The sequence below is a fragment of the Talaromyces proteolyticus genome, assembly GCF_021365285.1.
Source record: "Talaromyces proteolyticus strain PMI_201 chromosome Unknown BGW36scaffold_14, whole genome shotgun sequence".
In the NCBI taxonomy this organism is placed as follows: domain Eukaryota; kingdom Fungi; phylum Ascomycota; class Eurotiomycetes; order Eurotiales; family Trichocomaceae; genus Talaromyces; species Talaromyces proteolyticus.
Genome location: NW_025764290.1, coordinates 1409833 through 1425757, shown reverse-complemented (window position 1 = coordinate 1425757; position 15925 = coordinate 1409833). Strand labels below are relative to the sequence as shown.

At 46.6% G+C, this 15925-nt stretch overlaps 7 protein-coding genes across 7 annotated transcripts; 4 read left to right on the top strand and 3 right to left on the bottom strand.

The window, feature by feature from the left end:
• Positions 1 to 658: 658 nt before the first annotated feature.
• BGW36DRAFT_307466 (putative MFS transporter) lies at positions 659 to 2165 on the top strand (the record flags this gene model as incomplete). The annotated part of the gene is made up of 3 exons (XM_046212239.1): positions 659 to 766; positions 830 to 1037; positions 1099 to 2165. The coding sequence occupies 3 exons, from the start codon at positions 659 to 661 to the stop codon at positions 2163 to 2165; spliced, it is 1383 nt and encodes a 460-aa protein (XP_046066596.1).
• Positions 2166 to 2282: 117 nt separating this feature from the next.
• On the bottom strand, positions 2283 to 2885 carry BGW36DRAFT_307796 (uncharacterized protein; the record flags this gene model as incomplete). Its single annotated transcript, XM_046212269.1, has 2 exons — positions 2283 to 2496; positions 2533 to 2885. Coding segments are annotated over 2 exons (567 nt in total), but the record flags the coding sequence as incomplete, so codon positions are not given.
• A 955-nt stretch (positions 2886 to 3840) lies between these two features.
• Positions 3841 to 4848, top strand: BGW36DRAFT_351494 (dehydrogenase with different specificitie; the record flags this gene model as incomplete). The annotated part of the gene is made up of 1 exon (XM_046213356.1): positions 3841 to 4848. The coding sequence occupies one exon, from the start codon at positions 3841 to 3843 to the stop codon at positions 4846 to 4848; it is 1008 nt and encodes a 335-aa protein (XP_046066594.1).
• A 117-nt stretch (positions 4849 to 4965) lies between these two features.
• BGW36DRAFT_466200 (putative NADPH-cytochrome P450 reductase) lies at positions 4966 to 7181 on the bottom strand (the record flags this gene model as incomplete). The annotated part of the gene is made up of 2 exons (XM_046222329.1): positions 4966 to 6855; positions 6924 to 7181. 2 exons carry the CDS (start codon positions 7179 to 7181, stop codon positions 4966 to 4968), a joined length of 2148 nt encoding a protein of 715 aa, XP_046066593.1.
• An 879-nt stretch (positions 7182 to 8060) lies between these two features.
• BGW36DRAFT_307143 (cytochrome P450) lies at positions 8061 to 9692 on the top strand (the record flags this gene model as incomplete). Its single annotated transcript, XM_046212215.1, has 2 exons — positions 8061 to 8327; positions 8382 to 9692. 2 exons carry the CDS (start codon positions 8061 to 8063, stop codon positions 9690 to 9692), a joined length of 1578 nt encoding a protein of 525 aa, XP_046066592.1.
• Positions 9693 to 9909: 217 nt separating this feature from the next.
• Positions 9910 to 12714, bottom strand: BGW36DRAFT_390575 (uncharacterized protein). Its single transcript, XM_046217498.1, has 6 exons — positions 12324 to 12714; positions 12146 to 12207; positions 11946 to 12098; positions 11365 to 11810; positions 11007 to 11292; positions 9910 to 10935 (listed from the first exon to the last, which is right to left on the bottom strand). The coding sequence occupies exons 1-6, from the start codon at positions 12356 to 12358 to the stop codon at positions 10043 to 10045; spliced, it is 1875 nt and encodes a 624-aa protein (XP_046066591.1). The 5' UTR covers positions 12359 to 12714; the 3' UTR covers positions 9910 to 10042.
• A 1248-nt stretch (positions 12715 to 13962) lies between these two features.
• BGW36DRAFT_307697 (yapsin) lies at positions 13963 to 15588 on the top strand (the record flags this gene model as incomplete). The annotated part of the gene is made up of 3 exons (XM_046212259.1): positions 13963 to 14133; positions 14203 to 14524; positions 14597 to 15588. 3 exons carry the CDS (start codon positions 13963 to 13965, stop codon positions 15586 to 15588), a joined length of 1485 nt encoding a protein of 494 aa, XP_046066590.1.
• Between the last annotated feature and the right edge of the window lie 337 nt (positions 15589 to 15925).

Genomic DNA, 15925 nt, shown 5'->3' with positions numbered 1-15925 from the left:
TAATAATCGTGAAAGATAACAAACTCCAATGCGAATGATATTCTGCGTTAAATGTGTGCCTCACTCGCCACCTTTTCTCCTGTTCTTTTTTTGGTTTGTTTCTCCTTGTTCCCCGTTTCTCCTTGCAGGGTGGTTCCACAGGTGTTCTAAGGTTACATGTTGCCTGACTGGCCGATAAGCGCACGAGCGGCTTATTCCGAAATCTCGATTCATGAAACCAAACTCATAACCATTTACTCCGACTGTCTAGCCCGGAAATTGATAGGATGAAAGTCAACCAGAAAATTTTCTGCCTCGGGAATGACTCCGGTGAGAAACCCCCAATCGTATAGAGAGTTGTTGCCGAAAGCCCCCACCTCATGCCGAACTCTTTATCTGTGCTCAGGCCGTTTTCTCCGCCAGCTCGCGTGATGATAGCTCGCTCCCCTTGGTCTTTCTCCGTGGGCATCTCCATATCTTCTCTATCGTATCCGGGACCCACCACGTTGCACAGATGGGGTATGATAGTCAATGGCAATCAACTATATTAACCTGCGTAGCAGCCGTGCTTTGACATAGCTATAATGTGGAAGTTTTCGATATACACGAAACCACGCTGAAATCTCAACGTTGCTTGTTGGAACTCTCTTTTCTCGGTCTTCATCTCTATATTACCAGGATGTCGACCGTAACAGTCGAGCAGCCGTTATCGCCGATGAGGCGGGTGTATACCAATCCATGGTTTCAGATTCTCATGATCAGCTTTATTTGTTTTTGCTGCCCTGGCGTAAGTTTTGGTGTCACACTGCTCGCAGGCATGTGTCTTACAGACTGACGCGATTTCGTTCAGATGTATAATGCGCTCTCAGGTCTTGGTGGATCCGGTCAGGTAGACCCAACAGTGGCTGCCAATGCAACAGTCGCTCTGTTAGCTGCAACTGCAGGTACTGCACTTTTCGTTGTCGGCCCAATTTTCGATCGTGTCGGACCACGCGTATGTCTTTTGATCGGCGGATGGACATATGCCTTGTATTCTGGAAGCTTACTTAGCTTTAACCGTACGTTACCAACTTCCTTACAGGCTTCCAAGAAGAAGACTTAACGAGACGGCAACAACAGACAACCACAATGGAGCATTTGTCATTGCTTCCGGTGCAATATTGGGTATCGGCGCTTCGTTTTTATGGGTATCACAAGGTGCAATTATGACCACCTACGTACCCGAGAACCAGAAAGGTCGAGCTATCGCTACTTTCTGGATTATTTTCAATTTTGGTGGAGGCATAGGCTCTTTGGCAAGCTTTGGCCTTAATTTCAACTCCAAAATTGGGACGGTATCTGATTCAACCTATATCGCACTTATGGTAATCATGTTAGTTGGGTGGGCTGCATGCGTTTTCATCTGCAATCCATCGGCTGTCCGAATTAAGGGTGTTGGTACTTTCGCGGAAGAAGGGTCTAACTGGCGCCAGATAATTCGCCTTACCCTCAGTATAGTAGGGGACTGGCGTGTGTTCTGTATGTTTCCGCTCTTTTTCTGTGCCAATGTATTCTACTCCTACCAACAGAATGATGTGAATGGTTTGACCTTCAATATCAGAACTCGATCACTGAACGGTGCTTTGTACTGGTTCGCTCAGATGTTTGGCGGTCTGATCATGGGGTTTCTTCTCGACATGCCCTTTTTAGGTCGTCGTTGGCGTGCTATTCTTGGCTGGGTCACTCTTTTTACCACAGGACTCGCTATCTGGGGCGGGGGTTATGCTTTTCAACTGTGGTCAGACCGGCGTCAGGCGAAAGGGCTCAAGCAGGACATTGACTACACCAATGGCCATCTCTCAGCTGGGCCAATAATTCTCTATATCTGCTATGGTGCATATGACGCACTATGGCAGTCATTTTGCTACTGGTTAATAGGTGCTCGATCTAACTCTCCCGCTACAACGGCTATTTTGGTGGGTGGATACAAGACATTCCAGTCGACTGGAGGAGCGATGGCGTGGAGAATAAATGCGTTGAAAAAGTCTGCCATGACTCAGTTTGCAATGGATTGGGGTCTTTGCATGGGATCTTTAGTTATTGCAATTCCGACAGTGTTGAGTATCACCTCGACCAATGTGGATTCAGAGGTGGCAGGGACCGTGGTAAAGGAGGATCAGGAGGATGCAAAGCCTGCTATAGCCTGATTTCCTTGATACGACAAAGCTTGTGATATTTAAATAGCAATATTTCGTTCCACATGGAAAATCAATTGGGTTGGAAAGATTATCGGTGATTGGGTGTAAATAAGCGATTGGTCTTTTCTATTCCAAACTAGAAACTTTTATTGCCTCCTCACCCCTAGCCGTTCTCCAACGATTGCTTGACTCTATCAATTCCTGGCAGCCTTCAACAACCCATCCCCACTTTGTTAAGAATCCTGGGGTCGCTTCCCAACTTTCCATCAGATAAGGCTCTCCCCATATTATCAATCCATTTCGACCTGTTGTTACTTCATCGTCATCGGCGTGCAAAATTCTCAATCTGCTGGGGGCTGGTGGCTGTATAGGTGACGGCCGTGTAAATCGTGTTACGTCAACGAGACCACCAACTAGATCATGCATGAATTCTCCATGATCAAAACTAGCCTCACAATTCATGAGATTCTCTCGAAGTTTGGGGAAAGGCAATATATTAATCCATGTTGAATGTACGTTTGCCATTTGTGACCGAGTTGGAGCAAGACAATTGGGTAAATTTTGTGATGCCCGGGTAATAATCGAATAACCGAAGAAAAGTATATCGTCATCGAAGACTCCTAAAGGTGGCAAACTCGGCATAGCATATGACACCAACTGCTTCAGTAAAGCTTTGTTCCACCGCAAACCCCGGGATACATTATACTGAATGAGACTAAGAAGGTGATCTGCAGGTAACGTCAATTCCTTCTGATAATGTCTTTCCAGGTTTGTAAAAACGGTGTTATGTCCTGCAACAGGGGTGTTGTTATCATCTGTAACTGCTATCACCTGTCCTGGAACCTTTCCCGGCTGAGATATAGACCTCTGAATATTATTGTTCGACTTGCTTTCAAATCTTGAAAACCCATGGAGTGGATTTGCGTCAAAACGCCAGCGCCCCACTATATATGGGCGGTCTTTTAGGGATTCATTCGCATGTTTGATTTTTTGAATACGCAATCCTAGCTAATTGTGTTAGATGTCGAAAGTAACCCACAACATAGAATGGACAAATACTCACGTCGCGCTCTTTGATTTAACCGATTTTGGAGTCGCCTCCGCTGTTTTTGCTCTTCATTATTTCGTTCCATCCTTTTTAATATATTTAATAGGCTATATTGCAGATCGGTAGCTTCACTTGTGCGTACACCAGTTTTTGCAGAATAGATTATATTAGTCATTCACCAGCAGGACGATGGTAGGAATAGAAAGGCGTCGGGTACAAGAATATCTCCGATACAGCGGCCTTATGGACGGCTTTATCAAACTTTGTGAGACAAATAGAGGCAGTATTGCAACTTGATGGGGCATGAAACCTTTGAAATGATTTTGATTGACTGATCATCAATCCCCGCATTAGTAACTATTAGGCGCTATACTAAGAACGGAAAAAAGTGTCATCTTATTTTTGGAGGTAACCGAATTTGTCTAAAAGTGTCATCACGTTATCAAGGCGGAAAACCAAGCAAGCATCGTAATTAAGAGTAGTACCAAAGGTCTGTGATCAGCTTTAAATAGGAGACAATAGACCAGTGTAAATATGAAGAAAGTAGATAAAGAATCAAGTATTCATTCAAAAAGATTAATCATCGAAACCCCTATTCCTTGCCTTGATTTGTGCATAGTTTACTACAAATTCGTCATGTCTCGTTATACTTCCGCTCATATTAACCCTGAAGGTCCTGGGGATGCTAGACCAACTGCATTGCAGATCGTTACCGATAACAACATAGCAGACAAGTTGAATGGCAAAGTCGCCGTCGTGACCGGTTGCTCAGCTGGGCTCGGTATCGAGGTAGTTCGTGCTCTTGCTGTGACAGGGATTACTCTCTATCTAACAGCGAGAGACATTGTCAAAGCAAAGAACACTTTGACCGACAAAGTGAACGTTTCTAAAATTCATTTCGTGAAAATGGATCAGACCTCGTTGCAGAGCGTCCGGGAAGCGGCTAATACCATCCTCTCGAAGACGCACACGGTCAATATTCTTATCAACAATGCTGGAATCATGGCTATCCCAGAACTACAACTGACCAAAGACGGATTTGAGGTTCAATTTGCTACCAATCACCTATCTCATTTTTTGTTCTTTGGACTTCTCAAACCCGCTCTACTAGCTGCTACTACACCGGAATTCCAATCGCGAGTAGTCATACTCTCGGCCGCTGCTCATCGAATTCAAGGTCTCAATCCTTCTGGCGATTACTTTTTTAAAAATACCCAGTATGATCCGTGGCGGGCATATGCCCAGTCCAAGTGCGCAAACATTTACATGGCCAATGAAATTGAGCGTCGGTTTGGAGCACGCGGGCTTCACGCGACCAGTTTACACCCCGGAATTATCGTGACTGGTCTGAGCAAATTCGTCTCACCAGAAATAAGAGACTCAATGCTGCAGGATCAAGCCCTACTGAAAACCTTTAAGAATCCTGAACAGGGAGCAGCTACAACTATTTATGCGGCAATTGACAAAGATTGGGAGGGCAGGGGTGGAAAGTACCTTGTAAATTGCACCGAGGCTGTCCGAGGCCCAGATGATGGATATCGAGCTAGTGACACGTACGTTAGTCACACTTACTGTCCAGAACTGGAGGCTCAGCTGTGGAGAGATTCACTGGAGTTGGTTGGTTTGGAAGAAACCACGTACTGAGCATTCAGGCTACACACGCAAAGTTTGTATGTAGTTCCCAGTATACAGAGAGTAACTAAGTATTGCGAAGCATAAATATCTAACTAAATTATTCATAAAAAGAATTGATTTCTTGTCTCAGCCCCAGACATCCTCCTGCCATCTACCGTGCTTCTTTTGCCCTTCCATCCAAGAGCGAAGTTCCACATCATTCCAACAGGACATTTCCTTCAAAGTTTCCCCTATTTTTATGGTAACATCCCGGGCCATCTTTGCGGAGCCACAAATGTACAAGTAAGCGTCCTCGTTAACCAATAGGTTAAACAAATCGTCGGTGTGTTCCATGATACGGTCTTGCACATATACTTTACGCTCTGGATTCTCTCGTGAGAATACGTTTATGATCTGTAGATTATTCCCCATTATTTCTTTCAGAGTTGAAAACTCATCCGAGTACAAATCATCTTCGTTGGGTCGGCGGCAGCCATAATAGAGAATCGTTCGACCGACCTCTCGTCCCATGGTTTTCAGTCGGCTACGCTCATGCAAAAATCCTCGGAAAGGCGCAACCCCGGTACCAGCAGCAATCATGATGATACTGGAAGACGAAGACGTGGGTAATTTAAATTGTGACTTCCGAATGTGGGCGTAAATCTTGCCGTCTTGCAAGGCACCGTCAGGGCCGTTAAGAGGATATGTTAGTCCATACGGATGATCCCTCGGCCGGTCTAGGTCGGATGATAAGGAACTCGTAGTAGCAAACATATAATTAGTTGCAAGACCGTGGATTCTTTCTATCCCGCGATCTGTATTTATATATGAATCGGACACAACAGTTGTCAATGCCACCTGGCGTGGCTGGACAATGGATGAAGATGAAATGGAATAATAGCGTGGTTGCATGGCCGGTAAACTTTCCAAAATAAGAGAAATGGGAATATCTTTCCATTTTTCTTTACTACCCTGAACGGAATATTCAAGTAGCCTGCCCAAGTTTACATGGTTATTAAGAAGAAATTTCTCATACATATGTTTGTCCCTTCCGAGAGTTGACAGCAGCTTTTTCGCTGATGCTGTAGGTGCAAATAGTACCAGTGACTGAATAGTTTCTCTCGATACTGGACTGCAAATTTCGAGGTAATACTGAAAAACTGTATGAATAGTAGTTGGTGTGGGAACTTTGACTTTCGTAGTAGAGTCCAAAGCGTTGATCGAAATAGGAGTGTCTCTTTTCTTCTCAAGACCCAGAATAATCATGAGACGATCCACTTCACTATCTGGATTGATCGGCCAGATAGCAATATGATCACCAGTTTTATACCTCACTTCGGGGTACTGAGACACATCAAATTCCAGGTGGATAAATGTTCGGTCAGACGAAGATGAGAGTTCCCGGCAAGATTTTAACGGTAATGGGTAAATTGGTGAGCACGCCACCATTGATTTTTTCCCTCGTAGCTTTCGCACGGGCTCGCCGACATTGAGATCAATCAGTGACAGCGATTCATCTTCCACAACGGACAAAGTGGGCTCATAATCTGGACTCTTTTCGTCGACGTTGAACTCTCCTTTAATCGTAAAAAACAGTGCTTCTTTCCATGCAAGGAAATCCTCTTCAGTTGTTCCATTAGAATCGTCCGCGCGCCCAGCAGGAAGCAGAGGCTTTGCACCAAAATGATCCAGTGCAGATGTAAGAACCTCAACCACTCGATTATAGTATTTGTAGTTACTGTTTCCTAGACCAAATGCCGTATACTTCAGATTGGATAACTTGATGTTGGGCTTTTGATGCAAATAGTTCCAGAATTCGGCCGTATTGTCGCTTGGATCTCCTTCCCCATATGTCGAAACTATAAATATGGCCAGTTTTGTGGATGGAATCAAGGAAATTGACTCTGGGTCAAAGTCCGACAGATCTGCTGCCATTGTTTGAATGCCGAACCGACGCTGGAGATCTCTGACCAGTCGATTTGCAAAGCCCTCAGCCGTACCGGACTGCGACCCCCAAAATACCACGACATCTTTGTTCTGTGAGAGAACGCTGAATTAGTAATCACTGATGTGAAAGAATTTCTGGGTATGACAATCCTTCATACTGTTTGCTTGAGCTTTTCTGCTATATTCCTCGTCGCCCTTCCAGCAGCCTTGAAACCGAGTTTTTCCTGATGTCGTTCGTACAATTTATACTCATAGGGGTTTGGTTTGCCCCATAATACACCGTGTAGGAGGTACCCAGCGCTGCACATCGCTATGGCAGTGACCACTGCCACATCGTCGGAAGATGTAAATGGGGCAACCTTTATGATATATAGAAACTGACTTTGCAGCCAACAGAGAGATACGAATAAATCCATCGTCATATACCTCCTGAGCAAGAAAACACAACTCCAATAAACACAATCCTCCGACTCTCTAGACTGCGCCTTATTTAAAAAGAATAGAATAGCCGTAGTATTGGGGCATCCCACATCCCTTATATCAACTCATTGAAAAACACCAGGGAGAGCCTACAAACATGCCCCGCATTCATCAATATAGTTCAATAAATCGGTACGTAGGAATATGCGGGGAAATAAAAGCTGGGGCCTTTGCTTTAATGACCTAAAAGTAGTGATACCTCCAACCTGAAATAATTGATTGTACGAAGGGGGACTTCGGGAGAGCAATTTTGCCCGAATCTGTGATGGCAAACACGGCAATTTACCGCCGAGACCTTCCTGATTGGTGCATATTTCGAAAACGGGACATCCATTTACCACTCAGAATTATTCCCAACAGCGCCATTGCATTAACAAGACAATTTTTGCAATTCTTGGTCCTGTCAAGTAACACCACGGAGGGGGCAGTTACCCTCCGAATACGTGCGACAGCCAACACCTGTCAACGTCTAGGACCTCCAAGAGAGTGAACGTTCGGCGACTGTTACTGGATCTGTGTTTTTCACCAGTAAACATCTGTATTGATCGTCTAGCGTACTAGTAATGACCCAATACTCGATCAGCAGTAACCACCTATTCAGATTCTGCCGCACAATATGGACGCGGGGTAGAGGAGGAACTTGGCCAGCGTCTGTCGACATGAAATAAGAATGAAAACCGTATGTTCTGATTCATGAGTCTGCCATATACTTTTTCTTTGAGATGTTCTGGAGGCCCGTCAACTGTTCTCCTTCTACCTAGTTATCACCCATTGCTCCTTCGCTCCTTGTCTCATAATCATCAATCCTTTTCACAATGCTAGGGCCAGTATTTCTTACCGGAGTGGCCCTCTCCCTAATCTCATACTTCATCATTTACCCAGTGGTAGAATACTTCCGAGATCCAAAGGGTCTCCGGAAATACCCAAACCTAAACGGCTTGTCAGGCATGACAAACCTCAGTTTCATTTGGGAGGCATACAAAGGATTTCGCTCGAATCGGCTATTAGAAGCTCATCAAAAGTACCCCGTTGTCCGTATAGGTCCGAATTCACTATCTTATGGGGACCCGAAAGCCATCAAGGTATAACTTTCCCCAATAATCGAATGTAGTGACACAACTCATCCTGAAGCTTAGGATATCTACGGCCATGGAACTTCATGCGTCAAAGACCAATTCTACTCCGTCCTCGTGGGATCTCACTACCACCTCGCCGACGTAGTTGACAAACCGGATCACGCTCGTAAGAGAAAAATCTTGTCTTCTGCATATGCTCTAAAGAACCTCGAGGGGTGGGAGCACAAAGTCGCAGACAAAGCCGAACGGCTAGTGCACGCATTTGATACCAGGTGCACCGCCCCTATCACTAAAAAGACCAATAACAATCCAGCGCCTGAGGACCTAACAGTAGACTACCGTGCTTGGACCAATTTCTTTACTCTCGACGCCATTGCTGATATCGGTCTATCTGAGCGCCTTGGGTTTCTTGATGCGGGGAATGATAGCTGCACTGGGGAGCGCATGGATGGCACACTCTATACTATTCCATCATACCGCGCCTGTCTCCATGCCACAGCTCGAGCTCAGTCAAATCTCGTTTGGGGTTATGACTGGTATCCGTTTCTCGTAGAAATGAGCAAAGTGATTTCCACCAAATTTCGCGAGTATTGGCGTCTGAATGAAGGATGGAACGATATTGTCTGGCACCGTGCGTGTAAACGTCTCCGTCGCTACCAAGCTGGAGAAGTTCTCGATGACTTTTTCGCCTGTCTGATGGAAGATAAATCGGGAAACATGAACAATATGGAGTTTGGTGAGATTGTCGCTGAGGTTTCCATCATGATGAACGCAGGTTCCGACACGACTGCACTGGCTATGACAAACGCCATGTTCCTGCTACTCAGAAATCCCAAATGCCTGGCTAAGTTGCGGGAGGAATTGGATACGGTCCTTGACTCGGAAGATGTGGTGGCCCCTTACGACAAAATTCGCTATCTACCATACCTCCGAGCATGTCTTGATGAAGCACTTCGTATCCTTCCGCCCACCTCATTTGGTCTTCCTCGGAGAACACCGCGTGATGGTTCCGTCATTGGCGAAGAATTCGTGGCGGGCGACACTACAGTATCTATCTCCGCCTATGTAGCGCACAGGAACCCGAAACTGTTTCCAGACCCAGAGTCCTTCCAGCCCGAGCGCTGGATTGGTGAAAAGGGCAAAGAGCTGCAGCCTTATTTCATCAGCTTCTCAGCTGGTGCGCGCGGCTGTATTGGGCGCAATATCAGCTATTTAGAACAAAGTGTCGTGCTTGCAACGGTGGTGCACCGTTATGAAATGGCTTTAGCAAAGCCAGACTGGGAGCCGGAGCGATGGGAAAGCTTCAATCTAATGTCGTCGGCTATGCCAGTGAAAATCTGGAGAAGAACCTTTGAGACTGCGAACGAATAGTAATTTCAGACACGTCGTCTTTTGTGCCGAAATGAAACTCATGATTAATGCATGTTTTTCCCGATGTTTAATGCTGTTTTGTCATGGAATTTCTTCCAGAAGCTGATGCTACGATGTTATAATGTCTGTACGATTCTTTACTTCTTACACATTCAACAAGGGCGGACGAACTGTTGTTGGTCGCCTGTGTTATCAGCGTGCTATGAGAGAGGGAATGGTTAGAGTTTTATTTTTCGATAAATGGCATGATTCAAGGCTAAACTGATAAATTCCTAAGCAAATCTTGCGTATGTTATCAAGCCATGGAACGGTAGAGTACGAACAGAGGCAACAATGAGCCACGAATCACTCTAAAGGCCATCCTTCCATCCCCAAGCTTTCTTAAGCGTGTCTCGTGTTCCAACCGTTGGCCACCCGTACTCGTCTTCGAGTTTCATGAGAACCCCAAGTAGGGCTTTTTGTTCCAGTACATCTGTGAATCGATCACCACACATAGCAATGGCTACACTAGCAGTGATCAACCCTGGCGGACTGTGCTGGTTTGACAGAGCAAGACCACACAGTCTCAATATGGTCGACTTTACGTCTTTATCCAATAACTGCATGGCAAGGCGATGATACGGCCCCATTCGAGGGATCCCTGGGTTGTACACCGCAAGTAAAATCCGTGCGAGCTCCAAGTGCTGTATACCGGTAACGTGGCAGTCATTGAGGCACCAGTACTCCGGAAATACTTCTCCTCGGGAGCGATCCGGCTCTCGTGAATGAATAGCATTGAATGACGATGGTCCAAGCTCTGTCCACAAATTGTCAAACGTGACAAGCTCCTCATACCGAGCTAAACGATGAGCGGGGGTCATATCCGCACCCGCAAAGTTTTCAGGACTTGTCACCGGTAGAACAATTCCTGGAGTAATTGTTGTATACTTAGCTCGGTCACGGTTATTGGCAGTTTCCTGTTCAGTTCCGAAACAATATTGCAACACATCTGCACAGTGCAGAACAAGTCGATTTGCCCATACATAATCGTCGGCCGGCTCGAATGATCTATATGTCTCACATGGTTCGAGTGGGAGTCGAAAAGGTCGTTGTTTAGAAAATGCAGTAATCGTCTCCTGGCGAAGAGCTACCCAGTATGCTGCACGGCGAAGAGAGCTACCAGCAGCCGTGCTTATAGCCTCTGCGTCAAGGAACACCTGAATACCGCTTAGTGCATTCTCGATATCGTCACCAGTGAATGGAACTAAAAATAGTCAGTGAGCACGTCTCAAAATAGGATATTGAAATTAGATGACTAAAGATAGGTATCTATACCATCGACCTCTTCGTAGAATCGGAGTATGACGGCCGCTGCAAGCAGATCCTCGTCTTTAGTTTCAAGCGGATCATCTGAAAGCGAAACTAGATGTTCAATACATCGATTGTGGTAGTACAGAGCAGTCTCCGGCTTCAGGTCTGGAAGCACTTTTCCCTGGTAATGAATTTCGTCACCCATATAGTATTTTCTGATTCGACTGAGATGTCTCGCGGAAGTTGTGTAGATTGCATTCATCAAAGGGGGGATGACATGGCCCGTAATGGAACTGTTGTAGCAAAGTGTCTTTCGCCGTCGCATAGATCAAACAATAGAAAATGTCAATTCTCGTGCCATGAATATAAGGCGCATACCTACCCAATGTGCAAGCTCCACGATGAAATAGCGAATCAAGCAAGCTTCCTGTGCATCGAAAGACGACTGGGGTGCTTGCATGAGACGGTTATCGATCTGCGATATATTATCAGTCGGTCGTAGTGACTGGTGACTCGGATGAGACGGGTTCAGGGGCGATGAATTGATTGATTGACCATCATGTGGAGATAGTTGGAAGGAAAAGCTTTCGTGATTCGGATCTTCGTGTACTCGTCGCCGTCTTGATGACGATGATGTGGCAAAATCAAATGTTAAAGGTGATTCTTCTAGGATTCCACAAGGTGGAGATGAGTCCGTCGGAGGGTGGTAGTCGCTTACGGAGGAAACGCTTCTATTTCGCACAGCGGACCACGTGGGGGGTTCCTGGATCGAGTCCACCGTATAGCAGCTAGCTATATCAGCAGTTTCATCGACGTACTTGTAGTTGACTATTCATATTCATTGTCAGCGAGAAATCGACGGAGCAACGAAAGTTATTCCCCCTCTTCTCTTCGCGTGTTGCTTGCTCGAGGCTAGGTAGCACACAAGCGCCTACAAGGACAGTGGAATTGAGTTTCGCCTACCGTGTCCATCGGACTTGAGCCATGGTTGGTCATCCGCGAAGTCAGCATCGTATCTCGCACTGGAGCCGTGACGAAATCGAATACGTGTCTGACCCCAAATACAGGAAACTCCAGTCCGCTCGCACCGCTCGCATATCGGCTTGTTTCCGTCACCTACATTCTCGTGTGAGCAAACCTCACATGAAAGGCGATAGACTCACACTTCAAATGACGAGCTGCAGAGAAATCGTTAGCACCGGATGATTGAATGTTGGATGCCGCACTAGGTAACGAGGGGCTGATGCTTACTACGACACTCTTGGCTGAGAGATAAAGAAAAGCAAGGCTAGCATCAGCAAGGACTCCGGAAAGCAGTAGGAAATATCACGGCGCCCTCACCAGGGAATGGGCCTGTGTCTTGTTGGCTGGGTCATTATATCAACATTACATGGATGCTGCCGTCATTGTCATTGCGGGGGGTCACGTGGACGGTTCCGCCCTAAAGAGTCAAGGATAGCTGCGACTTGAGGGAAGGAGCAGCAGGCAAGTTGTCGCGGAGGAAAGAGCAACGCAGGCAGGAGCCAGGGCAACACAGATAAATCGCAGGCGGCAACCGCTCCCCGAGAGGAAGGCACGAGGGGACGCGCTCAATTGCCGATGCGGGGAGACTTTACTGGGGCACGTCTGGTTGGCTAGGCAGCTCGGGTGGGGCGACGGAGGGCATTGGCCACAGCGACCTGTGCCCTTGGACGTGGTGTGCAGCTCGGCTGGTTCTGACGGCAGAGAATAGATATATACACCAATTGCTCTAGTAAAGATGATTAGAATGTAGGATTCAAGGAGGGAGTGCGTCATGTATGTGGCACGTGGTGGTGTGTTGATGAACCGAAGGTCTAGTCAACAGTTCGAAATATATGTCGATTGTAACTCAAGTTACACATACATGTACTATCTCTTAAGCTACGCGTTACATGTATATATCACATATCCAAATGAACCTAAATTACCTCAATTTAGCACCAGTTGATACATTGATATCATCGATGTATCCACATACACCAAAGACTACACTTGATATCGGTTGATCAATTGTAACTGAGAGTAGGCCAGTTGCCGTCGCGCAATAATGCGGCCGCTGTTTGCCTGAGGCCCTCGATCACATGCAGTGAAAACGCTTCAGATTTGTCAACATTTGAAAAATGCCACCTCTCTTTTACTCCCTACTAAGCTTGGCTACTTATCTAAAATATATTGTATCAGGCTTGCATGGGGTTTTGCCCGCATAACGAGACTCTCAGAGGCTCGTTGCCGAAAACCAATACATGGATTATTAATACACAACGAAAATACTGGTCGGGCAGATATTGCGCCACACCTGGGCAGTTCCTGGTACACATTAAGACTCAGTCATGACCTGAAAGTTGAGCCGCACTGCAGGACACTGGCAGAGCAACAAGCTCTAAAGAAAGTCTGAATGTAACCATGCTATTATTAATGTCATAACTATACTACTGTCGTTATTAATGTCGCGACGGGGGCGTCATCCGCCAGGGTCCGGCCACCTCTCCACCAGGCACCAGCCCTTTGCATCCAATTGCAATTCGATTTCTTGATGAGGCTTTTCGGAGCGCACCGGAAACACACAGCTTAGGCCGTAAATGGCTTAAAAATCAACAGAATTAGCACAACTCGCTTGCAGCACCCTCAACAAGACTTGTTCCCCAGTGGGCGCCGCAAGCTTTGCGGCCCGCAACGAGAGCTTGGCCTCCAACGTACTAGAGGAGCAGCAGGATCTGACTGGCTGGTTAGTGTCAGGAGTTGTCGCGTACACTTGACCAACGTCCAAGCAGGCTAGGATAAACGCCACAGTCGTTACTACATTGCGAGAATGAGACACCATTCTCGGCCACTGAAAAGGAGGCCTGTTCCCACCTCTGACGCGGCAGTTTCCCTGCCCTTGATTTGTCGAGGAGTTCTGCTGTTGCTGTCAGTATTGCGCGTTGCATCTCGTTCGTGAAGCAAGTGGAAGATTTTCACAATGCGCGGCGCTTTAGTACTTCTTGTCGTGACGGCGACCTCGTCTGCCAGTGCGCTTTCACTTCATAAGCGCGATTCCCCGGCTGTCGTGAAGCTGCCTGTGCAGCGCAGGCAAGCTGCCCAGACTATTCAAAAAAGAGATTCCACTCTAGGTGTAACTATCTCAAACAACGTGAGTGTCACGCAAATCAGCCCCAATCCAATATGTCAGCCCAGTTTCAAAACTTATATATCTTGACAGCAACAATTAAGCTATCTAGTAAACCTGACCCTGGGTTCACCGCCGCAGACATTTTCACTTACTCTGGATACTGGTAGTAGTGATTTATGGGTGAACGTGGCGAATTCGTCCATATGCTCAGGTGGAAATGACCCCTGCAAGCCATTTGGCTTGTACAACTCCAGTGCTTCGTCCACATATAAGGGCTTGGACCTTGCATTCAACGCCACATACGGGGACGGCTCCAATTCCTATGGCTCCTATGCGACGGATACCCTGGGGCTGGGAAATTCAACAGTCGATAATTTCCAATTCATAGTTGCCGAATCATCTACTATTCCGCGTAAGCACTTCCAAATCTGCATCTTACGACCTGAACATACATCTTTCTTTCTGATACTGACTGTGCGTCTAGAGGGTATCGCTGGTGTTGGATACAAAATCTCCACATACGCGGCCGATCACGAAAACAAGACATATGACAACCTGCCATATGCTCTCGCTGCTAGTGGTGCCACTAAATCTGCTGCTTATAGTTTGTGGCTAAATGATATAAGTGCTGCTACGGGCACCATCCTATTCGGAGGTGTAAACAAAGCTAAATACAAGGGCGAACTTCAGACGCTTCCTATCGTTCCAGTGTATAACCAGTATTACTCCCTTGCTATTGCTTTGACCGAGGTCTCCGTGCAAACCAGCTCCCAATCCAAAAGTTACACGAACAATCTTCCACTGGCGGTATCACTCGATACAGGCACCTCCTTCACAGCATTGCCCGAAGCACTTGTCAACAACATCTACAAGGATCTGGATGTGACATATGATGAAAAAGCTGCAGCAGCATATATTGACTGCAATGCGGTTGAAAAGGACTATAACGTGACATATAACTTCTCCGGCGCACAGATCACCGTCGCCATCAGCCAATTGATCTTGAACGGCACCGAGGCTGGTTTCCCCAAGGGGACTTGTGTATTTGGTATTGTGCCCAGTGCCGCGGGACTGAACCTCTTAGGAGATACCTTTCTTCGTAGTGCTTACGTTGTCTACGATCTCGAAAACAATGAGATTTCCCTTGCAAACACAAACTTCAACCCCGGTGACGATGACATCCTGGAGATAGGCACTGGATCCAGTGCAGTGCCAGGTGCGACTCTGGTACCTTCTGCCGTTTCAACTGCTACGGGAAACGGCGCTGCGACGGCAACTAACAGCGCGATTGTGTCGACCGTCCCTGTAGGCTCGACTGGAACGAGTTCGGGAAGCAGTGGCGCTACCTCTACTGCAAGCGCTGCACACAGCGCTGCTTCGACGAGTACTTCTTCTGGGCTGGCAACCTTCCCCACGAGCAACGCAAAACATCTTCTTTCTGGTCTTGCTGGTGCTGGTCTCCTCCTTGTAGTATAGCCTCTCGCCTTTGCCAGGGTTTCCCATACCGTAGATGTGGATAATATTGATAAGCTTAGTCTTATATTTGATTATTTAATACTCTCAGTACATTCTTCCATCCTCTTTGGGCATATCTTAATTTCTCTATAACTGATATTCAATGTTGACAGAAGCATCGAACTATGCCCCAAAAAGCCAATCACATTCAAGGAAGAAGCAACCCACAGTAGCAGTGGAAAAGAACTACCATTGGTTTAGATTGTTAGCTAGTCTGCGCCACCCCTATTCCGCACTCTCTCAATGGCTGCAATTCCGTGACTCTAAATCGCAGTTGACTCTCCTTCACGGGAGCTGC

Coding starts and splice junctions, on each gene's coding strand:
- BGW36DRAFT_390575 (XM_046217498.1), bottom strand. CDS start 12,358: ATGACCCAGCCAACAAGACACAGGCCCATTCCCTG. Junction 11,811..11,945: donor GCTCAAGTCCGATGGACACG/GTAGGCGAAACT, acceptor GAATATGAATAG/TCAACTACAAGTACGTCGAT. Junction 11,293..11,364: donor TCGTGGAGCTTGCACATTGG/GTAGGTATGCGC, acceptor CGACGGCGAAAG/ACACTTTGCTACAACAGTTC.